At 44.7% G+C, this 24668-nt stretch overlaps 1 protein-coding gene and 1 non-coding gene across 3 annotated transcripts in view; one reads left to right on the plus strand and one right to left on the minus strand.

The window, feature by feature from the left end:
• Positions 1–5874: 5874 nt before the first annotated feature.
• Positions 5875–5979, minus strand: LOC115931986 (U6 spliceosomal RNA). Its single transcript, XR_004068377.1, has one exon. It is a non-coding gene; the product is annotated as a U6 spliceosomal RNA (small nuclear RNA).
• Positions 5980–16456: 10477 nt separating this feature from the next.
• DRG1 (developmentally regulated GTP binding protein 1) overlaps positions 16457–24668 on the plus strand; it is a 33133-nt gene continuing 24921 nt past the window's right edge. Inside the window, exons 1-3 of one of the 2 annotated variants that reach the window (XM_004063343.4) lie at positions 16457–16825; positions 17720–17843; positions 20123–20298. In XM_004063343.4, coding sequence (XP_004063391.1) covers positions 16784–16825; positions 17720–17843; positions 20123–20298 — 342 coding nt within the window. In that variant the 5' untranslated portion in view covers positions 16457–16783. The remainder of the gene's footprint in view (positions 16826–17719; positions 17844–20122; positions 20299–24668) is intronic. The other variant, XM_055374247.2, reaches the window with a different exon arrangement.

Below are 24668 nucleotides of genomic sequence, written 5' to 3' on the forward strand. Positions count from 1 at the left end.
CTAGATCTTGTCAATTTTTGCTTTTGTTGTGATTGCTTTCAGTGTCTTTGTCATGAAATCTTTGCCAGTTTCTACATCCCCAATGGTATTGCCTAGGTTGTCATCCAGGGTTGTTATACTTTTGGGTTTTACAATTAAGTCTTTATCCTGAGTTGATTTTTTTTTTTTTTTAAGATGGAGTTTCGCTCTTGTTGCCGTTGCTGGAGTGCAATGGCGCTATCTTGGCTCGCTGCAACCTCCACCTCCCAGGTTCAAGTGATTCTCCTGCCTCAGCCTCCTGAGTAGCTGGGATTACAAGTGTGTGCCACCATACCTGGCTCATTTTTGTACTTTTAGTAGAGACAAGGTTTCACGATGTTGGTCAGGCTCGTCTTGAACTCCTGATCTCAGGTGATCCACCCGACTCAGCCTCCCAAAGTGCTGGGATTACAGGCATGAGCCACCTCACCCGGCCCTGAGTTGGTTTTTGCATATGGTGTAAGAAAAGGGTCCAGTTTCGGGGCTGGGCGCAGTGGCTCACGCCTGTAATTCCAGCACTTTGGGAGGCGGAGGCGGAGGCGGGCGGATCACGAGGTCAGGAGATCGAGACCATCCTACCTAACACGGTGAAACCCCATCTCTACTAAAAATACAAAAAGTTAGCCGGGCGTGGTGGCGGGCGCCTGTAGTCCCAGCTGCTCAGGAGGCTGAAGCAGGAGAATGACGTGAACTTAGAAGGCGGAGCTTGCAGTGAGCCGAGATGGAGCCACTGCACTCCAGTCTGGGCGACAGAGCGAGACTCTGTCTCAAAAAAAAAAAAAAAAAAAAAAGAAAGAAAGAAAAGAAAAGGGTCCAGTTTCAATCTTCCGCATATGGCTAGCCAGTTATCCCAGCCCCTTTCATTGAATAGGGAGTTCTTTTCCCACCGCTTGTTTTTTCAGCTTTGTCAAAGATCAAACGGTTGTAGGTGAGTGTGCAGCCTCATTTCTGGGCTCCCTATTATATTCCATTGGCCTATTGGTCTGTTTTTGTACCCAGTACCATGCTATTTTGGTTACTGTAGCCCTGTAGTATAGTTTGAAGTCGGGTAGTTTGAAGCCTCCAGCTTTGTTCTTTTTGTTTAAGATTGCCTTGGTATTCAGGCTGTTTTTTGGTCCCATATGAATTTGAAAATAGTTTTTTTTTCTAGTTCTGTGAAGAATATTAGTGGTAGTTTGATAGAAATAGCATTGAATCTGTAAATTTTTTTGGGCTGTATGGCTATTTTAATGACACTGATTTTTTCCTATCCATGAGCATGGAATGTTTTTCCATTCATTTGTGTCATCTCTGATTTCTTTGAGCAGTGTTTTGTAATTATCATCGTAGAGATCTCTCACCTCCCTGGTTAGCTGTATTCATAGGCATTTTATTTATTTATTTATTTTTTGAGACTGAGCTTCACTCTTGTTGCCCAGGCTGGAGTGCAATGGCGCAATCTCGGCTCACCGCAACCTCCATCCCGGGTTCAAGCGATTTTCCTGCCTCAGCCTCCCGAGTAGCTGGGATTACAGGCATGTGCCACCACGCCCGACTAATTTTTTTTTTTTTTTTTTGTATTTTTAGTAGAGACAGGGTTTCTCCATGTCGGTCAGGCTGGTCTCGAACTCCCAACCTCAGGTGATCCACCCGCCTCGGCCTCCCAAAGTGCTGAGATTACAGGCATGAGCCACTGCACCTGGCGGCATTTTATTCTTTTTGTGGCAGTTGTGAATGGGATTTTGTTTGTCATTTGTGTCTTGGCTTGGCTGTTGTTGGTATATAGGCATGCTAGTGATTTTTGTACATTGATTTTGTATCCTGAAACTGCTGAAGTTTATCAGCTGAAGAATCTTTTGTACAGGGACTATAGGGTTTTCTAGATGTAGAATCATGTCTTCTGCAAAGAGAGATACTCTGACCTCCTGTCTTTCTATTTGGTTGCCCTTTATTTCTTTCTCTTGCCTGACTGCTCTGACCAAGACTTCCAACCCTGTGTTGAACAGGAGTGGTGAGAAAGGGCACCCGGGTCTTGTGCCAGTTCAAAGAGAATGCTTTCAGCTTTTGCCCATTCAGTATGATGTTGGCTTTGGGTCTGTCATAGATAGCTGTTATTATTTTGAGGTATGTTCCTTCAAAATCTAGTTTACTGACAGTTTTTAATACGAAGGGATGTTGAATTTTATCGAAAGCCTTTTCTGCATCTATTGAGATAATCATGTGGTTTTTGTCTTTAGTTCTGTTTATGTGATGAATCACTTTTATTGATTTGTGGATGTAAAACCAACCTTGCATCCCAGGAATAAACCCTATTTGATCATGGTGGATTAGCTTTTTGATGTGCTGCTGGATTCAATTTGCAAGTATTTTGTTGAGGATTTCTGCATCGATGTTCATCAAGGATATTGGCTTGAAGTTTTCTATTTTGGGTGTGTCTCTGCCAGGTTTTAGTGTCAGGATGATGCCGGGCTCACAGAATGAGTTGGGGAGGAGTCCCTCTGCCTCAATTTTTTGAAATAGTTTCAGAAGAAATAGTACTATCCCGTCTTCGTACATCTGGTGGAATTCGGCTGTGACTTCATCTGGTCCTGGGCTTTTGTTTGTTAGTAGGCTATTTATTACTGATTTCATTTTGGAGCTCATTATTGTTCTGTTCAGGGAATCTATTTCTTCTTGTTTCAGTTTTGGGAAGGTGTATGTGTCCAGGAATGTATCTATCTCTTCTAGGTTTTTATTATTATTCTTTTTTGAGATGGAGTCTCGCTCTGTCACCCAGTGTGGAGTGCAGTGGCGCAATCTCGGCTCACTGCAGGCTCTGCCTCCTGAGTTTAAGCAATTCTCCTGACTCACCCTCCCAAGTACCTGGGATTAAAGGCATGTGCCACCATGCCTGGCTAATTTTTGTATTTTTAGTAGAGATGGGGTTTCACCATGTTGGCCAGGCTGTTCTTGAACTCCTGACCTCAGGTGATCTGCCCACCTCAGCCTCCCAAAGTGCTAGGATTACAGGTATGAGCCACTGTGCCTGGCCGCTTCTAGGTTTCCTAGTTTGTGTGCATAGAGGTGTTCATAGTAGCCTGTGATGGTTATTTTTATTTCTGTGGGGTCACTGGTAACATCCCCTTTGTCATTTCTAACTATGTTTATTTATTTATTTTTTGTTTGTTTATTTATTTATTTATTTATTGAGATGGAGTCTCGTTCTGTTGTTCCGATTGTAGTGAAGTGGCACCATTTTGGCTCACTGCAAACTCTGCCTCTCAGGTTCAAGAGATTCTCGTGGCTCTGCCTACCAAGTAGCAGGGATTATAGGCATATGTCACCATACCCGGCTAATTTTTGTATTTTTAGTAGAGACGGGATTTTACCATGTTGGCCAGACTGGTCTCGAACTCCTGACCTCAAGTGATCACCCACCTTGGCCTCCCAAAGTGCTGGGATTACAGGCATGAGCCATATTTACTTATTTTTGAGATGGAGTCTTGCTCTGTCGCCCAGGTTAGAGTGCAGTGGCGTGATCTGGGCTCACTGCAACCTCCACCTCCTGGATTCAGGTGATTCTCCTGCCTCAGCATCTCAAGTAGCTGGGATTGCAGGTGCCCACCAGCACGCCTGGCTAATTTTTGTATCTTTAGTAGAGACAAGATTTTGCCATGTTGGCCAGGCTGGTCTTGAACTCCTGACCTCAAGTGATCCACCCGCCTTGGCCTCCCAAAGTGCTGGGATTACAGACATGAGCCACCGTGCCCTGCTTTAATTATGTCTATTTGGATCTTCTCTCTTTCTTCTTTATTAGTCCAGCTAGTGGCCTATCTTATTAATTTTTCAAAAAAAAAATAAAATAAAAAACAACCAACTCCTGAATTCATTGATCTTTTGAATGGCTTTTTGTGTCTTGATTTCCTTTAGTTCAGCTCTGATTTTGGTTGTTTTTCTGCTAGCTTTGGGGTTGGTTTGCTCTTGCTTCTCTAGTTCTTTTTTTTTTTTTTTTGAGACGAAGTCTCACTCTGTCACCCAGGCTGGAGTGCAGTGGCGTGATCTTGGGTCACTGCAACCTCCGCCTCCCAGGTTCAAGTGATTCTCCTGCCTCAGCCTCCCGAGTAGCTGGGACTACAGGTGCCGGCCACCACACTCAGCTAACTTTTGTATTTTTAGTAGAGACGGGGTTTCACCATATTGACCAGGCTGGTGTCAAACTCCTAACCTTGTGATCCACCCGCCTCAGCCTCCCAAAGTGCTGGGATTACAGGCATGAGCCACTGAGCCTAGCCTCTAGTTCTTTTTTTTTTGAGATGGAGTCTCGTCCTGTTGCCCAGACAGGAATGCAGTGATGCAGTCTCGGCTCTCTGCAACCTCAGCCTCCCAGGTTCAAGCGATTCCCCTGCCTCCACCTCCCAAGTAGCTGAGATTACAGGCGCATGTTACCACACCCAGCTAATTTTTGTATTTTTAGTAGAGATGAGGTTTCACCATGTTGGCCATGCTGGTCTCGACCTCCTGACCTCAAGTGATCCACCTGCCTCGGCCTCCCAGAGTGCTGAGATTACAGGCATGAGCCATTGTGCCCGGCCTCTTCTCTAGTTTCTTTTAGTTATGGTATTAGGCTGAATATATATGACCCAACACAGCAGCACCCAGATTCATAAAGCAAGTTATTAGCGCTCTTCAAAGAGACTTAGACTCCCACACAGTAATAGTAGGAGACTTCAACACTCCTACTATTTTATGGTTCTCTTTCTAAGTTTTTGAGATCTTTCTAACGTTTTTTTTTTTTTTGAGGTGGAGTCTTGCTCTGTTGCCCAGGCTGGAGTGCAGTGGCGTGGTCTCGGCTCACCACAACCTTCGCCTCCCAGGTTCAAGCAATTTTCCTGCCTCAGCCTCCCAAGTAGCTGGGACTACAGGTGCGCGCCACCAAGCCTGGCTAATTTTTGTATTTTTAGTAGAGACGGGGTTTCACTATGTTGACCAGGCTGGTCTTGAACTCCTGACCTCATGATCCTCCCACCTCAGCCTCCCAGTGTGCTGGGATTACAGGTGTGAACCACCGTGCCCGGCAAGATCTAACTTTTTGATGTCGGTGTTTCGTGCTATAAATTTCCATCTTAACACTGCCTTAGCTGTGTCCCAGAGATTCTAATATGTTGTATCTTTGTTCTCATTAGTTTCAAAGAACTACTTGATTTCTGCCTTAATTTCATTACTTACACAAAAGTCATTCAGGAGCATGTAATTGTATGGTTTTGGGCAATTTTTAATGTCTTGATTTTTGTTTTTATTGCATTGTGGTTCAAGAGTATGTTTGGTATGATTTTGGTTCTTTTGCATTTGCTAAGGATTGTTTTATGTCCAATTGTGTGGTCAATTTTAGATTATGTTGCATGTGGTAATGAGAAGAATGTATATTCTGTTGTTTTGCAGAGGAGAGCTCTGTAGAGGTCTATCAGATCCATTTGGTCCAATGTTGAGTTCAGGTCCTGAATATCTTTGTTAAGTTTCTGTTTTGATGATCTGTCTAATACTGTTAGTGAAGTGTTGAAGTCTCCTACTATTACTGTGTGGGAGTCTAAGTCTCTTTGAAGAGCCCTAATAACTTGCTTTATGAATCTGGGTGCTGCTGTGTTGGGTCATATATATTTAAGACAGTTAGGTCTTCTTGTTGAATTGAACCCTTTACCACTATAATGTCCTTTGTCTTTTTTGACCTTTGTTGGTTTAAAGTCTGTTTTGTCTGAAATTAGGATTGCAACTCCTGCTTTTTTCTGATTTCCATTTGCTTGGTACTTTTTCCTCCATCCTTTTTATTTTATTTTTTTGAGACTATGGATGAGATAGGGCTGTTGAAGACAGAATACCATTGAGTTTTGTTTTTTGATCCAGAAAAATATGGAACATTTCATGAATTTGCATCATCCTTGCACAGGGGCCATGCTAATCTTCTCTGTATCATTCCAATTTTAGTATATGTGCTGCTGAAGCAAGCACACCAAGCTCATTTTTATTTTTATTTTTATTTTTTTGTAGAGACAAGGTCTTGCTATGTTGCCCAGGCTGGTCTCTAACTCCTGGCCTGCAGTGATCTCCCTACTTTGGCCTCCCAAAGTGCTGGGAGTACAGGTGTGAGCCACCTTGTCCAACCCTTTCAAGTAACTTTTTTTTTTTTTTTTTTTTCCCGGATACAGGGTTTCACTCCATTACCTAGTCTGGAGTGCAGTGGCGTGATCCTGGCTCACTGCAACCTTGAATTCCTGGCCTTAAGCAATCCTCCCACCTCAGCCTCCCCAGTAGCTGGAAACACAGGCATGCACCACCAACCCAGCTAATTTTTTAATGTTTTGTAGAGATAAGGTCTCCCTATATTGCCCAGGCTGGTCTCAAACTCCTGGCCTCAAGCAGTTCTTCTACCTCAGCCTCCCAAAGTGTTGCGATTATACATGCCTGGCCTATTATTGACAAATTGTTATTTTATTAATTTTAGATTTTTAACTTTTAGTATTTTATTTTTGTTATATGGTCCTCTTTCTTTTTTCCTTCCTTCCCTCCCTCCCTCCTTCCTTCCTTCCTTCCCTCCCTCCCTCCTTCCTTCCTTCCTTCCTTTCCTTCCTCCCCTCCCCTTCCCTCCCCTCCCCTCCCCTTCCCTTCCTTTTCCTTTTAAGACAAGGTCTCGTTTTGTTGCCCAGGCTGCAAAGATGCAATCCTGGCTCATTTCAACCTCTGCTTGCCGATCTCAAGTGATTTCCCACCTCAATCTGCTGAGTAGCTGGGACTACAGTAACATGCTACCATGACCAGTTAATTCTGGTATTTTTTTGTAGAGATGGAGTTTTGCCATGTTGCCCAAGCTGATCCTGAACTCTTGGGCTCAAGTCATCCTCCCACCTCAACCTCCCAAAGTGCTGGGATTACAGGCCTGAGCCACTGCACCTGGCCTGCATGGTTCTTTTTCTAATTTATTTTTAAAATTTTATTCTCTTTTGTTTTTTCTTGTCTCTCTTAATTTGAATGTTTAATGAATATATATTTTGAAAAAATAGAAAAAATAATAAAAACTTCTAATACCACACAATTTTCACTGAGTACAGCTTTAGCAGCATTCCTATAGTTTTGGTATAAAGATTCATATATTTAGATAATTGAAATTTCACTTTTTGGTTTTATTTATTTAGGAAAGTTTTTTTTTTTTTTTTTTTGAGATGGAGTCTCACTCTGTCACCCAGGCTGGAGTGCAGTGGCGTGATCTCTGCTCACTGCAACCTCCGCCTCCTGGGTTCATGCCATTCTCCTGCCTCAGCCTCCCGAGTGGCTGGGACTACAGGCGCCCGTCACCACACCCGGCTAGTTTTTTGTATTTTTGGTAGATACGGGGTTTCACTGTGTTAGGCAGGATGGTCTCGATCTCCTGACCTTATGATCCACCCGCCTCGGCCTCCCAAAGTTCTGGAATTACAGGCATGAGCCACCACGCCAGGCCATATTTAGGAAAGTATTTGTTACTTTCTGGGTTATATTTATCTGCTATATCTTTGTTGCTTATATTTAGTTTTACTGGATTATGTTCAGAAAATGTAGTTTATGTAATCTCTGTAATATTTGGACTATTTGAAAGATTTTGGTTTTGTTTTTTCATCTTCAGTTGTCCTCTTGTGCCTTTTTTTTTGAGATGGAGTCTCACTCTGTTGCCCAGGCTGGAGGGCGGTGGTGTGATCTTGGCTCACTGCAACCTCCACTTCCTGGGTTTAAACGATTCTCCTGCCTGAGCCTCCCAAGTAGCTAGGACTACAGGCACCCGCCACTGTGCTCAGCTAATTTTGGTATTTTTAGTAGAGACGGGGTTTCACCTTGTTGGCCATGCTGGTCTCGAACTCCTGACCTCAGGTGATCTGTCCACCCCGGCCTCCCAAAGTGCTGGGATTACAGGCGTGAGAAATAATTGTCTAATCCAAGGTCACAATTTATTGTTTTCTTCTACGAGTTTTACCTCTTTTTTTTTTTTTTTTTTTTTTTTAGATAGGGTCTCACTCTTTTGCCCAGGCTGGAGTGCAGTGGCTTGATCACAGCTCACTGCAGCCTCCACCTCCCTGGCTCAATCAGTCCTCCTGCCTCAGCCCCCCAAGTAGCTGAGACTACAGGCGTGCACCACCATGCCTGCCTAATTTTTGTATTTTTGGTAGAGATGGGTCTTGTCATTTTGCCCAGGCTGGTCTTGAACTCCTGAGCTCAAGTCCTAATCTACTTTCTCTATATACAGATTTAACTATTCTAGACATTTTGTGTAAATGATACTTCCAGCTTGGGTGACAGAATGAGACTCTGTCTCAAATAAATAAATGATATCACACAATATGTGATCTTTGTGACTGACTTCTTTCACTCAGCATAATGTTTTTGCTGGGTGCAGTGGCTCACGCTTGTAATCCCAGCACTTTGGGAGGCTGGTGGGCGGATCACTTGAGGTCAGTAGTTCGAGAACAGCCTGACCAACATGGCAAAACCCCGTCTCTACTAAAAATACAAAAAAATTAGCTGGGCGTGGTGGTGGGCACCTGTAGTCCCAGCTACTCAGGAGGCTGAGGGACCAGAATCACCTGAACCCGGGAAGTGGCTGTTGCAGTGAGCCGAGATCGTGCCAGTGCACTCCAGCCTGGGCAACAGAGCGAGGCTCCATCTCAGAAAAAAAAAAAAAAAAAGTTTTTCAAGGTTCATACATGTTGTATGTAGTGTGAGTATTGTGTTCCGTTTTTATGGTTGAATATTATTCCATTATATGAGTATACCACATTTTATTTATTCATTCATCAGTTGACAGGCATTTGGGTTATTTCCACTTTTTACCTATTATGAATAATACTGCTTTCTTTTTGTTGCATTTATCTGGTATATCTTTGATCATCATCTAATTTCATTCTTTTGGCCAGGCACAGTAGCTCACGCCTGGAATCCTAGAACTTTGTGGGGCTGAGGTGGGTGAATCACTTGAGGTCAGGAGTTCGAAACCAGCCTGGCTGGCATGGTGAAACCCTTGTCTCTACTAAAAAAAAAAAAAAAAAAAAAAAAAAATTAGCTGGGCGTGGTGGCGGGAGCTTGTAATCCCAGCTACTGGGAAGGCTGAGGCAGGAGAATTGCTTGAACCTGGGACACAGAGGTTGCAGTGAGCTGAAATCGCGACATTGCACTCCAGCCTGGGTGACAGAGTGAGACTGTGTCTCAAAATATAATAATAGTTTCATTCTTTTGTTTTGTCCTTTCTTTGTCACATTGTTTAGGTGTTTTTTTGTTTTTTTCAAATCCAGCTAGAGGCTGAGAACAGTGGCTCATGCCTGTAATCCCAGCACTTTGGGAGGCAGAAGCAGGAGGATTGCTTGAGCTCAGGAGTTTGAAACCAGCCTGAGCAACAGGGATACCCTGTCTCTTCTTTTTAAAAAGATTAAAAATAAAATCCAGCTAGATTTTTTACAAGTCCAATTTGACAATCTCTGGTTTTGGAAGGGGAATTAGCCTGTTTATTGTGTGATAACAGGTATATTGGATATTATTTCTTTCGTTCTATTTTATGCTTACTATTTTATTCTACTGTATTATTTCCTCTTTCTCTTTTCCTTACTTTTGGTACCTTAATCAAATTCTTCATCCCCCTTTTATTGTATTTTATTTTATTTATTTATTTTCTGAGACAAAGTCTCACTGTGTTGCCAAGGCTGGAGTGCAGTGGCACGATCTCGGCTCACTGCAACCTCTGCCTCCCAGGTCAAGCAAGTCTCCTGCCTCAGCCTCCTGGGTAGCTGGGATTATAGGTGCATGCCGGCATGCCCAGATACTTTCTGTATTTTTAGTAGAGACAGGTTTCACCATGTTGATCAGGCTGGTCTTGAACTCCTGACCTCAAGTGATCCTCCCACCTCGGCCTCCCAAAGTGCTGGGATTACAGGCATGAGCCACTGCACCTGGCCTATCCCTCTATTATTTTAGAAGCTCTGCTATGTTTTATCAGTTCCAACATAGCTACCTTCCCATTGCTAACATCATGATCAAATCTATATTTATCTGTTGACATATCACAAATAAAGAAAGACTAAACATTTAGATCACAATTATTTTTATATTCCCCCCAGTCCCAACACCTCCATTTTGCTAAAGTAGATTAATATTTCTACGCTAGGGTTTTAATTGGGTTTCTCTTTAGTCCAGTTCTTCTGTTTCTTCTCTTAAGATACTTAGAACAATAATTCTGGGGTTTTGGACATTGTTGTAACTTTTTGTTAATACAAGTTTATTATATCCTTTAGCAGAGTAGTATTTTATTTTTACCCCCAAACGACTGCCCATGCCAACCACATTCATGATCTTGAATGAGCAGAAGGTGTTCTGATATTTAAGAATAATTTTCTGGGCCGGGCGCGGTGGCTCACGCCTGTAATTCCAGCACTTTGGGAGGCCAAGGCGGGTGGATCACGAGGTCAGGAGATCGAGACCATCCTGGCCAACATGGTGAAACCCCGTCTCTACTAAAAATACAAAAAAATTAGCCAGGCATGGTGGTGGGCACATGTAGTCCCAGCTATTTGGGAGGCTGGGGCAGGAGAATCACTTGAACTCAGAAGGCAGCGGTTGCATTGAGCCGAGATCGCGCCACTGCATTCCAGCCCAGGTGACACAGCAAGATTTCGTCTCAAAAAAAAAAAAAAAAGGAATAGTTTTATGGGCCAAGTTCAGTCTCTCACATCTGTAATCTCAATGCTTTGGGAAGCCAAGGCAGGAGAATCACGTGAAGCCAGGAGTTCGAGACCAGCCTGGGCAACAATGTGAGACCGTATCACTGCAAAAAATTAAAAAATTAGCTGGGTGTGGTAGCACAAGTCTGTAGTCCTAGCTATTCGGGAGGCTGAGGCAGAAAGATGGCTTGAGCCTAGAGGCTGGATGTTGCAGTGAGCTACCATTGCAGCCATTGCACTCCGGGGGACAGAGTGAGATCCTGTTGAGAGGTGAAGCCAGCTGGACTTCCTCGGTTGAGTGGGGACTTGGAGAAATTTTCTTTCTTACTAGAGGATTGTAAAAGGCACCAATCAGCACTCTGTAGTTAGGATTGTAAAACACACCAATCAGTGTTCAGTGGCTAGCTAGAGTTTTGTAAAATGCGCCAATCAGTGCTCTGTAAAAATGCACCAATCAGTGCTCTGTGGCTAGCTAGAGGTTTGTGAAATGGACCAATCAGCGCTCTGTGAAATGGACCAATCAGCACTCTGTAAAATGGACCAATCAGCAGGATGTGGGTGGGGACAAATAAGGGAATAAAAGCTGCCCCCGCCCCAAGCCAGCAGTGGCAACTCGCTTGGGTACCCTCCCATGCTGTGGAAGCTTTGTTATTTTGGTCTTCCCAATGAATCTGGCTGCTGCTCACTCCTTTGTTATTTTGGTCTTTGCAATGAATCTGGCTGCTGCTCACTCCTTGGGTCCGTGCCACCTTTAAGAGCTGTAACATTGACTGCGAAGGTCTGCAGCTTCATTCTTGAAGTCAGTGAGACCAAGAACCTACCAGGAGGAACGAACTCTGGACACACTGTCTCAAAAAAAATTCCATTTCAGGATTCCATGTTATATACACTCTCTAGCCCAGCGGCTCTTGTCATCTTGTGGAGTCTGCAGATGTGTGCTGTGTTTCCCCTTGTCTGGGCTTTGCTCATCTGCCTGCAATGTTTTCTTTCCTCCATGCCTATCTCCATCTTTCCAGGCCCATCTTTTCCCAGTCTTTTTCTGACCCAAACCAGACGTGAGCACTTTTTCCTTTGAATCTCACAAGGCACCCTGTAACTATTTGGACACCTACCGCATTGTGCCTTGTATTACTGACATTTGGGCATTCCCATACCTTCACGCCTCTTTTGTCTTCTAGGGAAAAAAAAAGTCTCTTTGTATTCCCAGTGTCTGTCACCATCCCTGGCATATAATACAAACTGAACTGAAATGACTAGACATGGATCAAGGAATCACCAACTTGGATGGTGAAAGAAGCAGACTTTGATTTAAGGAGTACTTTTATAAACTTTTATTTTTTCCATTTATGAGACACATTTGTAGGGAAAAAACTGTCTTCATCATGCCCTAGATGTGCTCATTCCTGAGATTCCCCTTTCTTATTTTATTTTTTCATAGAGATGGAGTCTTGTCATGTTGCCCAGGCTGGTCTCAAACTCCTAGGCTGAAGCGATCCTCCTGCCTTGGCCTCCCGAAGTGCTGGGATTACAGGTGTGAGCCACCATACCCATCTGAGATTCCCCATTCTAAAAGGAAAACATCTATCACTCAGTAATGAAGTTAATCACTATCCTTCATCCAGGGCTTCCCATTCTCTACTGCTACAATATACTTGGAATTTTGATCTGTTTAGAAGGTAGGCTTAAAAAAATGGTAATGGCTGAATGTGGTGGCTCATGCCTGTAATCCCAGCACTTTGAGAGGCCGTGGTGGGTGGATCACTTGAGTTTAGGAGTTCAAGACCAGCCTGGGTAACATGGTGAGACCCCGTCTCTACTAAAAATACAAAAAAAAAAAAAAAAAAAAAAAGAAGTCGGGCATGGCAGTGGAAGCCTGTGGTTCCAGCTACTTGGGAGGCTGAGGTGGGAGGATGGCCTGAGCCCTGGAGGCGGAGGTTGCAGTGAGCCTAGATTGCACCACTGCACTCCAGTCTGGGTGACACAGTCAGACCCTGTCTCATAATAAATAAATAAATAAATAACATGGATTTTTCTTGTATCATTATCCTGTTACTTCTTCCATCAACCTGACTCAATTATTAAGGTGTCTATAATAACATATACAGACTACTTAAAAAAAAATTAAATAGTTTTTCTTTCTCTTTATGTTATTTTATTCTAAAATTTTTGTTGATATTTAATAGTTGTACATATTTGGGGGCTACATGTGGTATTTTGATACATGTATACAATGTATCATAAAATCAGAGTAACTGGGATATACATCACTTCAAACATCTTTTCTGCTTCTTGAAAAAAAAATTTCTCTCAAAATTTCCATTTTTAAAATATCTTTCAAGAGGTTGTTGTAGCTGCACATCTGCTGGTGCTGGAGATAGATATAGTATCACTCCTTCCTCATGGGATCATGCCTTTTTTGTTTTGTTTTTTTCTTCTTTGTCTGTTTTGTTTTTTTGAGACAGGGTCCCACTCTGTCACCCAGACTGAAGTGCAGTGGCATGATCACAGCTCACTGCAGCCTCGTCTTCTTGGGCCCACCTCAGCCTCCCGAGTAGCTGAGATTACACCACCACACTGATTTTTTGTAGAGACGGGGTTTCGTCATGTTGCCCCCTGTACCCAGCTAATTTTTTTTATTTTCGTAGAGATAAGGTATTGCTGTGTTACCCAGGCTGGTCCCAAACTCCTGGGCTTAAGCGATCCTTCTGCCTTGGCCTCCCAAAGTGCTGGGAGTGAGCCAGGCGTGAGCCACCGAACCTGGCCAGGGATCATGGTTTAATGGGAGTCAAGAGAAGTAAAACAGTGCCCGAGAAAGCCTATGTATTTGACCACATATAATTGTTCTGGAATGGTGGGAGTGTCTCATCAAGAGATGAAGCTTTTCTGTCAGTCTTTGTTTTACTTATTTATTATTTATTTTAGAGGTAGTTTCTCGCTCTTTCACCCAGGCTGGAGTGCAGTGGTGGGATCATAGCCCAGTGTAACGTCAAAGTCCTGGGCTCCAGTGAACCTCCTGCCTGAGCCTTCCCAGTAGCTAGGACTACAGGTGCGGGCCAACAAGCCTGAATAATTTTTTTTTTTTTTGAGACAGAGTCTTGCTGTTATCCAAGCTGGAGTGCAGTGATCTGATCATGGCTTACTGTGGCCTTGACCTCCTGCCTCAGCCTCACGCATAGCTCGGACTACAGGTATGTGCTACCACGCCTGGCTAATTTTTAAATTTTTTGCAGACAGGCTAATTTTTTTTTTTTTTTTTTGTAGAGATGGGGCGTCTCCCTATGTTGCCCAGGCAGGTCTTGAACTCCTGGCTTCAGTGCCCAGGCTGGTCTTGAACTCCTGGCCTCAAGCGATCCTCCCACCTCAACCTCTGAAAGCACTGGGATTAAACTGTGAGCCACTGTCCCCGGCCTATTTATTTTTTACACATTTAATACCAAGGTGCTAGTGCTTTACTCATATGACCAAATGGGCCCTCCTTGCTGCAGTTGGTACTTAACAGACATGGGGTAGCTATGGCTCTTAGGAGCTGAACCTAAGGTCCTGGCCTTGGCCTCCCAGCCTGGATACTTCTTTTTTTTTTCTTCCTTGAGATAGAGTCTCGCTCTTGTCGTCCTGGCTCCAGGCTGTAGTGCAATGGCATGATCTCGGCTCACTACAACCTCTGCCTCTCGGGTTCAAGCGATTCTCCTGCTCAGCCTCCTGAGTAGCTGGGATTATAGGCGCCCGCCACCACGCCCGGCTACTTTTAGTATTTTTAATAGAGACGGGGTTTCACCATGCTGGCCAGGCTGGTCTCGAACTCCTGACCTCAGGTGATCCACCTGCCTCGGCCTCCCAAAGTGCTGGGATTACAGGGGTGAGCCACTGTGCCCGGCCCCAGCCTGGATACTTCTTTTTTTGAGATTGAGTCTCCCTCTGTCGCCAGGCTGGAGTGCAGTGGCACATTCTTGGTTCACTGCAACCTCTGCCTCCCGGGTTCAAGCGATTTTCCTGCCTCAGCTTCCCGAGTAGCTGGGACTACAGGTGCATGCCATCATGCCTGGCTAATTTTTTGTATTTTTAGTAGACACCGGGTTTCACCGTATTAGCCAGGATGGTCTCGATCTCCTGAGCTTGTGATCTGCCACCCACCTCGGCCTCCCAAAGTGCTGGGATTACAGGCATGAGCCACCGCGCCTGGCCTAAATACTTGTTATGTGCAGGAACATATCTGATTCACTCTCTACTCTGTCCCCAGTGTTGTCACAGTGCCAGGCAGCAGTTGGAGCTCTGTAAATAACCACTGCATGAACAGGATGGCCACCCAGGACTCGGGAAAATGAGTATTACTCTTTGGTGCCTATTGACAGTTCAGGGCCCCAAGGTGGGTCCCAGGGTGTCTTTGAGCAGTAAGTGTTAACTTATCTGCAGGCCTCATATAATAGATTTGCTAAGGAGCACCTACTCACAGAGCAGTGATGCCCTTGATATTGTCAGCCAATTAATTCCTTAAGTACTTCAAGTTAGGATAGGCCTGCTGATTTGATTTTATCTGTCTTTTAAGATGGATCTTTGATCATGTCCCATTCCAGCTGGACCTCCTCATCTTCCCTCCTCCATTGCTAATGGTGTGGGATCTAATTACCTCATCATCCCTTAATTTATTTATGAAAAAGGCTGAGGTTAAAGAAAAGAAAGAAGAAACTCTCTTTGGCCCTTTGGGGACCTTCTGTAAAAGCTTTCCCTTCTGTTTCTCCCCCTTTATGCACGAGAAAACCTCCCTTTTTTGTCTCTGGGAAGTTAGAATAGTTCTTGTTTACAAATTTAACTAAATTAAACTTCCCTCCCAGGGCTGGGTGGAGGCCAGCCCTGTGGGTTAAGCCTGGCCTGTCGACTCCCGCTGGAATAATCAATCTATCAAAACAACCCATTGATCCTGAGGCAAACCGCTTTCAAAACCGCCACACAGTTCCTGGACGTCCTGGCTTCCTCTTCATAAGACACTTGGGGAAGAGGAGTCTTTTGAAATTTTAAATTTTATTATTACACAAGTAATACATGGATACATTCGTCTTGTAAAAATTTAACTTCAAAATTCTGTGGAATAAAATGTGAAAGGCCTTTTCTTTGCATCCCATCCCACAGTTAAGAGCTTCTGATGTATTTTTCTGTTTAGGCCTTTAAACTGCACGTTCATACACGTACACCTATATAAGTGTACATTTAATTTTTAAAATAACATAAATGGTATCACTACGTAGGTGCCCTTCTGCTAGTTGTTTTCCCATTTAACATGTCCTGGATAGCCAGTCAGACCACAGATCTACGTTTTAACGGCTGTAATCATATTTCAAAAACAGGATAGAGGCATTATTCATTTATCCATTTTCCTACTGATGGGTGTTAATACAGATTTCAATTTTTTGGTATTACAAACTATGTTGCAAGCAGCACTTCTCTGGGAATTATCCATTCAAGTATGCACTTATTTTGGGCTCCCCATGTGCTCTACTCGGGGTTCGGAGTAAACAAAACCGACCTAAAAATAATTTTGAATGATAGAAAGGGGGCATTTTCTTTATCCAAGGGGGTGAGACAGGCTGAAGATGGGTCTCTACTCCCTCGCAAGACCATGGAGGGCGTCGGGGTGTCACCCCAGCTGTGAAAAAGGGACCCAGGACCCGCAAATGCTGGCGAGGAACAGGGGTGCGGAACATGAGTCGGCTTTGCACCACGCCCTGGGGTCTCCAGCACTGAAGCGTCCAGTACCATGCAGTGCAGCTGGGAGCGGGTCCCGCTGGGTGGGGCCGAGCTGCGCGCGACCCTCGGCGCGCTCGGGGAGGCCCAGACAGGGGTGGCCTCTCTGGCCTCCGCTCCCGCGGGCTCTATGACACCGCACTGGCTCGCGGGAGGGGGCGGGGTCGGGTGAGGGGGAGGAGACAGCCGCACGCTTTGCGACTCGCGGTGACCCCTACGCGGAACTCTCTCGCGAGAATTCGAAGTACCGCGCCTGCGTGCTGCAGTAGCACCTGGTGGCGGTGGCAGTTTGTCCGCGGGTGTGTGAAGGGAGACAGTGTGGAGGCCACAGGGTACTCGCCACGATGAGCAGCACCTTAGCTAAGATCGCGGAGATAGAAGCAGAGGTAATGGACGCAGCTGGCGGTTCACTCTTAGTCTGAGCATTCCTTCTTTGGTGGCGTCGTTCCTTCCTGTTCTCCTTTGAGCCGCGTCAGGACCGGGCCTAGATTCCGCGACTTCTCTCAGCGAGGCCCGTGTTCCGACTGCCCTCCGCCACGACTAGGAGTCCCCGACTCTCCTCAGTCAGGGCCCCCTTTCCCCTCGTCCCGCGTCTACGCTCTCGGACTCCCCTTTGCCCGGGCCCGCGTTCCGCACCCCTGCACCTTAGGCCCTTAGTCCGTTCCCCCTCCCAGTGTTTGGCTCCTGTTCTGATGTTGTTTCTTTCCGTTTTTCTCTGAGAAACACTGAATCCTGTCCCTTATTCCATCTCTGACTTGGTCAGATAGTTCAGGATCTTTCCTCATCATCCTTCGCTCCGTCCCCCTTATTCCCCCTTTTCCCAGTGTCTACCCTAATGACCCCCTGATTCAGAGTATTTGCTCCCGGTAATCGGATCTGGAAGTAAAATGACATCTGTGTGGGAGCAGTTTAATCCGCCTGGATAGTGTGTGATTCCATTGCCTGCGGCCCTCAGAGCGCTTTACAATTAGGAAAGTGGTGTCCCAGTGTTAGATGGATCCAAACAGCTGCAAATAGTAGAAAAGGAACCCGCAGATGGGTTTTAGTCTAGTCTGGGGGCACTAATTGGAATGACCTTAATCGTCTCTCCTCTTTGGGCTTTACTTTGCTTTGTAGTGAGGGAAATGAGCTGGATGGGGGAGATAATGGACTTTTACTCTTTTAAAGCCTGTAAACTGGGTGTGCTAACATTAGTAGGACTTGGGGAAAAAAATTATTCTTTCAAAGCTGGGGGAAGCGTTCACTGCTTCTAATTTATGGCTGTGATTCCTCCCTTTTAGATGGCTCGGACTCAAAAGAACAAGGCCACAGCACACCACTTAGGGCTGCTTAAGGCTCGTCTTGCTAAGCTTCGTCGAGAACTCATTACTCCAAAGGGTGGTGGTGGTGGAGGTCCAGGAGAAGGTTTGTGTTCTTCTTCAATATATATATTTTTAGGTATAATTTTTGTCAAAATAGTATATACGTGTGGTTTAAAAATAACTAAAGATGGCCCAGTGCAGTGGCTCAACGCCTGCAATCCTAGCACACTGGGAGGCTGAGATAGGAGGATCACTTGAGGCCAGGAGTTCAAGACCAGCCTGATCAACATAGACCCCCATCTCAAAAAAAAAAAAAAGTTTTTTAAAAACAGAAAAATAACTAAAGATGTTCTACTAAAGTAGATTTATATTTTCTAAGTATGAATTCTTGAACTGTGTTTATTTTTATTCTGCCGATTTCAGAGGCAAATGAATATTGTCTAAGTGTACTGTAGTTTTATTTATATCCTGCAGTGATACAAAATAGATTTACATGCGCTGGGTGCAGTGGCTCACCCTTGTAATTCCAGCACTTTGGGAGGCTGAGGCGGGAGGATTGCTTGAGGCCAGGAGTTCGGAACCAGCAAAGCCCTGTCTCTATGGGCTTAGAAATGAGGGGTCCCCATAGGTATGAAAGAAGATGTACAAAAAAAAAAAAGGCTGGGTGCGGTGGCTCACACCTGTAATCCTAGCACTTTGGGAGGCCAAGGCGTGGATCACGAGGTCAGGAGTTCAAGACCAGCTTGGCCAGCATGGTGAAACCCCATCTCTACTAAAAATACAAAAATTAGCTGGGCATGGTGGCGCATGCCTGTAATCCCAGCTATCTGGGAGGCTGAGGCAGGAGAATTGCTTGAATCGGGACCCAGGAGGCAGAGGTAGCAGTGAGTGAGATTGTACCACTGCACTCCAGCCTGGGCTACAGAGCTAGACTCTGTCTCAAAAAAAAAAAAAAAAAAAAAAAAGTATCCTAGCATGGTGGTGCGTGTCTGTGGTCTCAGCTACTTGGGAGGCTGAGTTGGGAGGACTGCTTGAACCCAGGAGGTTGAGGCTGCAGTGAGTTGTGATGGCACCACTGCACTCCATCCTGGGTGATAGAGCGAGATCTCATCTTAAGAAAACCAAAGTAGTGCCAGGCGCGGTGGCTCACTCCTGTAATCCCAGCACTCTGGGAGGCCGAAGTGGGCGGATCACAGGTCAGGAGTTCGAGACTAGCCTGACCAACATGGTGAAACCCCGTCTCTGCTAAAAATACAAAAATTAGCTGGGCATGGTAGCACGCACCTGTAATCCCAGCTACTCAGGAGGCCAAGGCAGGAGAATCGCTTGAACCTGGGAGGTGGAGGTTGCAGTGAGCCGAGATCATGCCACTGTACCCCAGCCTGGGTGACAGAGCTAGACTCTGTCTCAAAAAAAGAAAGAGAAAACAAAACCAAAGTAGATTTATATTGGCTTACAGAAATGTAAATCTGTATCATCAACAAGATTAAAAATAAGTAAGAAAATTGATGCAAAGGGAAAACGTAGGAAAAATAAGTCGAAGCCAAGCGAGACAAGATTTAGGACTAAAAAGAATGGCGTAAGATCTGTGCACCTGGTAGAGAAGGGCCACAGATTTGACTCTGAACTTGTTGGCAGCCATTGTAAAAAAAAAAAAAAAAAAAAAGAAAACCCAGTCAGTCATACAATTTACAGAATTTGAAAGACAAAAAAACAAAAACAAAACTCTTTTTAATTAATTAATTTATTTTAGTTATAAAAGGGCAGCTCCTCCATAGGCAGAGCAGGGCTACACCATAGGTAGAGTAGCTAACAACTCTATTTTTGGATCATTTTTCATACATCTATTTGGGCTGTACCTTTTTTTTTTTTTTTTTTTCGAGACAGGGTCTTGCTCTGTTGCCCAGGCTGGAGTACAGTGGTGTGATCACAGCTCACTGCAGCCTCAACCTCCTGGGCTCAAGCGATCCTCCCACCTCAGCCTCTGAAGTAGCTGAGACCTACAGGCATATGCCACCATGCCTGGCTAATTTTTGTATTTTTTGTAGAGACAGGGTTTTGCCATGTTGCTCAGGCTTGACCTGAATTCTTGGACTCAAGAGATCCTCCTGCCTCAGCCTCTGGAATAGCAGGGACTACAGATGTGTGCCACTGTGCCTGACTTTTTTGAATACAGTTTTTTAATATCAAACACTGCATTGAATTTTGTGAATTGCTGTGCCCTCAGGTTTTGTGTGCTTTAGTTCTCCTTTAAAGGTAAACCATAAAAAGTTTGAGAAATAGTGCCTAGAGGGATAGGCAGTAAAAATGAGAAAGAAGTTATATGAGTCTTAACACTCCGGGGGATAACTGTCCTCTTTTTGGTATTCATTGATGTTTTAGGTTTTGATGTGGCCAAGACAGGTGATGCTCGAATTGGATTCGTTGGTTTTCCATCTGTGGGGAAGTCAACACTGCTTAGTAACCTGGCAGGGGTATATTCTGAGGTGGCAGCCTATGAATTCACTACTCTGACCACTGTGCCTGGTGTCATCAGATACAAAGGTGCCAAGATCCAGGTGAGTCAAGCCTGCAGACTAAGGAAGGAAAGAAATCTATTCTTCATTTAGGAAGAACTTTATTGGGAGCTCACTGTATGCCAGGCCTGATCTTTGATCTACCAGGCACTTACTACCTGGTAGGGGAAATAGAGCAGTACAATAATAAAATGGGATAGCACATGTGAAAATGCAGAGAAAGGGCCGGGTGCAGTGGCTCACGCCTGTAATCCCAGCACTTTGGGAAGCCAAGGCGGGCAGATCACCTGAGGTCGGGAGTTCGAGACCAGCCTGGCCAACATGGAGAAACCCCATCTCTACTAAAAATACAAAATTAGCCAGGCGTAGTGGCACATGCCTGTAATCCCAGCAACTCGGGAGGCTGAGGCTGGAGAATCGCTTGAACTACTTTTTCACCTGAGGGTGGGGGCTGGGACTACAGGTGAGCACCACCATGCTGGGCTAATTTTTTGTATTTTTAGTAGAAATGGGGTTTCACCATGCGGTCAGGCTGGTCTCGAACTCCTGACCTTGTGATCCGCCTGCGTTGGCCTCCCAAAATGCGGGATTACAGGTGTGAGCCACCGCGCCCGGCCCCCTGGTTGTATTTTTAATGGCCCTTTTTCCAGCTGATCAGGTGCCCATGCAGAGACACATGTCCCTTTCTGGGATCCTGTGTCCAAATGTATATAACAAGAATGAAGCAGTGTGGACATATCTGGACCATGGCTTGATTCTAGCTGGTTTCAGAGTCTTGTTGAGAGTCACAGCTTTGGCAGCTCAAGAGAATAACTTTTTTTTTTTTTGGTAGGATGCTATTGACACCTCTCTCAGGACTTTTGAGTATTTCAAAATAGAGAGTTGCTTAACTCCTCTCGTCTTTCCCAGAAAACCTTCACTCATTTCAGTGTCTTCTGACCTTAGAGTCCCCCAACTTTTTTTTTGCATGGTGCTCTCTTTCCTCCCTTTGTCCTCTGCCTCTGTTTTTCATCCTCTTTTGGCTTTCTCCAGAAACTAAGTTATGTAAGCTTACTAGTGGGTATCCTTAATCTTCTTTTTTTTTTTTTTTTTTTTGAGACAGAGTCTATCTCCTAGGCTAGAATGCAGTGGTGCAATCTCAGCTCACTGCAACCTCCACCTCCTGGGATCCAGCGATTCTCCTGCTTCAGCCTCCCGAGTAAGCTGGGACTACAGGCATGCACCCCCACGGCTGGCTAATTTTTGTATTTTTTTTGTAGAGACGGGGTTTCACCATGTTGGCCAGGCTGGTCTCGAACTCCTGACCTCATGATCCTCCTGCCTCAGCCTCCCAAAGTGCTGGGATTACAGGCGTGAGCCACCGCGCCTGGCCTCGCCTGCTTTAACTTCTAAAGGCATTGGAGTTTGAAGTAGTTTAACATTCAATTCCTTAAAATTCTGTAATTCCATGTTTTTTTGTTTTGTTTTGTTTTGAGACAGCATCTTGCTCTGTCTCCCAGGCTAGAGTGCAGTGGCATGATCTCGGCTCACTGCAACCTCCGCCTCCAGGGTTCAAGCAATTCTCCTGCCTCAGTCTCCTGAGTAGCTGGGATTTCAGCCACATGCCACCACACCAGCTAATTTTTTTGTATTTTTAGTAGAGACAGAGTTTCACCATGTTTGCCAGGCTGGTTTTGAACTCCTGACCTCAAGTGATCTGCCCACCTCGGCCTCCCAAGATGTTAGATTACAGGAGTGAGCCACTGCACCAGGCCCCATGATTTAAATATATTTTTTTTTTGGGTTTTGGTTGGTTGTAACATGAAATTCGGATATATAAAGCACTGACTTTTTATTGAATGTTACTTATTAGGCATTGACTATTTTATTGAATGTTGTTATTGAATGTTGAATTATTAGTTGCTACATTTAAATTCTTCAGCCTAACTTTTAAAATATTTCCCTCTGAAGAAAAGCTAAATTTAGGTTGCCTTTACTTTTGTAGAGGCCTTAATAAATTTTCTTCTTTTTTTTTTTTTTGAGACGGAGTCTTGCTGTGTCGCCCAGGCTGGAGTGCAGTGGCGTGATTCGGCTCACTGCAACCTCTGCCTCCAGGATTTAAGTGATTCTTCTACCGCAGCCTCTCAAGTAGCTGGGACTACATGCGCATGCCACCACACCCGGCTAATTTTTGTATTTTCAGTAGAGATGGGGTTTCTCCATATTGGCCAGGCTGGTCTTGAACTCCTGACCTTGTGATCCACATGCCTTGGCCTCTCAAAGTGCTGGGATTATAGGCTTGAGCCACCGTGCCTGGCTGGTCCTTAATAAATTTTCTGCTTGTGTTCAGCTGCCACAGTTAGAAAGCCCTTGCCCTTTTTCCCTCAGTTTATTTATTCTCTCTTTCAGATGATCTTTTTGAAGTTATAGTCATATTCCAGTTTTGAACAGTTTTAGATTATTCATGTAGATTATCCTTTTGAGTTCTTGCTAACATCAGTTAGGCTCATACTGTTGGGCATGTGTGTGTGTGGGGGGGGGTTTATTTATTTTTTTATTTGAGACGGAGTCTTACTCTGTTGCCCAGGCTGGAGTGCAGTGGCGTGATCTTGGCTCACTACAATCTCCGCCTCCCGGGTTCAAGTGATTCTCCTGTCTCAGCCTCCCAAGTAGCTGGGATTACAGGTGCCCACCACTAAGCCCAGCTAATTTTTGTATTTTTAGTAGAGACGGGGTTTCACCATGTTGATCAGGCTAGTCTCGAACTCCTGACTTCAGGTGATCCACCCGCCTCGGCCTCCCAAAGTGCTGGGATTATAGGCATGAGCCGCCATGCCTGGCCTTTTCTTTTTTGTTTTTTTTTTGAGACGAAGTCTCACTATGTTGCCCAAGATGGAGTGCAGTGGCACAATCTCGGCTCACTCCAACCTCCATCTCCCGGCTTCAAGTGATTCTCCTGCCTCAGCCTCCTGAGTAGCTGGGACTATAGGTATGTGCCACCATGCCCGACTAATTTTTGTATTTTTAGTAGAGACGGAGTTTCACTGTGTTGGCCAGGCTGGTCTTGAACTCCTGACCTCATGATCCGCCTGCCTCGACCTCCCAAAATGTTGGGATTACAGGTGTGAGCCAGCGCGCTTGGCCACTTACCTGCTTTTTGTTACTGTAGATTAGTTTACATGTTAAGAACTTTACATAAACAAAAACCACATATAAATATAAATGCACTTTCTTTTCCATAGGCTTCTTTCATTCTGCATAATTTTGCATTCATGTTGGTGAGCTTTTAATTCTCTCTCGTGATCTTTTTTTCTCTCATTTTTTTTTTTTTTTTTTTTTTTGAGACGAAGTCTCGCTCTGTGGCCCAGGCGGGAGTGCAGTGGCGCGATCTCGGCTCACTGCAAGCTCCGCCTCCCGGGTTCACGCCATTCTCCTGCCTCAGCCTCCCGAGTAGCTGGGACTACAGGCGCCCGCCATCACGCCCGGCTAATTTTTTTGTATTTTTAGTAGAGACGGGGTTTCACCGTGTTAGCCAGGATGGTCTCGATCTCCTGACCTCGTGATCCGCCCACCTCGGCCTCCCAAAGTGCTGGGATTACAAGCGTGAGCCACCGCGCCCGGCCTTTTTCTCTCATTTTATATAAACTTTTTGAGCTTGGCCAACATGTTGAAACCCTGTCTCTACTAAAAATACAAAAATTAGCCAGGCATCTCTAATACCAGCTCCTAGGGAGGTTGAGGCAGGAGAATTGCTTGAACCTGGGAGGCAGAGGTTGCAGTGAGCCGAGATCGTGTTACTGCACTCCAGCCTGGGCGACAGAATGAGACCCTGTCCCGAAAAAAAAAAAAAAGTTGCAAACATAGTACAAAGAGTTCTCGTATCACTTGCCTGCTTCTCCTGTTGTTAACATCTTACATAACCATAGAAAAATTATCAGAGATAGATGAACATTTCTGCAACAGTATTCACTAAACTATAGATCTTATTTTAATTTTTACCTGTTTTTTCCACCAGTGTCCTTTTTCTCTTCTAAAATTTTTATCTAGGATCATCCCATGTTGCATTTAGCTATTTCTGTCTGTCTGCCATCTGCAGTAGTCTCTGTCTTATCTTTTGTGACCTTGTCACTCTCAAAGAGTAATGATCAGTTATTTTGTATAATGTTCCTCAATTTGGGTTTGTCTGATGTTTTCTCTTGGTTAGACTGAGGTATTAGGTATTTTTGGCAAGAATACCACAGAAATGATACTGTCTTTCTCAGTGCCTCCTACCATGGGATTCATATTGTCAGTATGTCTTATTGGTGATATTGTCCTCCATCAATTGGTTATGGTTGTGTCTGTAGGGTTTCTCTAAAGTTACCTTTTTTTGGACAGTTAATATATATTTTAGGGGAGATACTTCAAGAAGATGCAAATCCTGTTTTTCCTCA

Source organism: Gorilla gorilla, chromosome 23 (assembly GCF_029281585.2).
Source record: "Gorilla gorilla gorilla isolate KB3781 chromosome 23, NHGRI_mGorGor1-v2.1_pri, whole genome shotgun sequence".
NCBI classification, from domain to species: Eukaryota; Metazoa; Chordata; class Mammalia; order Primates; family Hominidae; genus Gorilla; species Gorilla gorilla.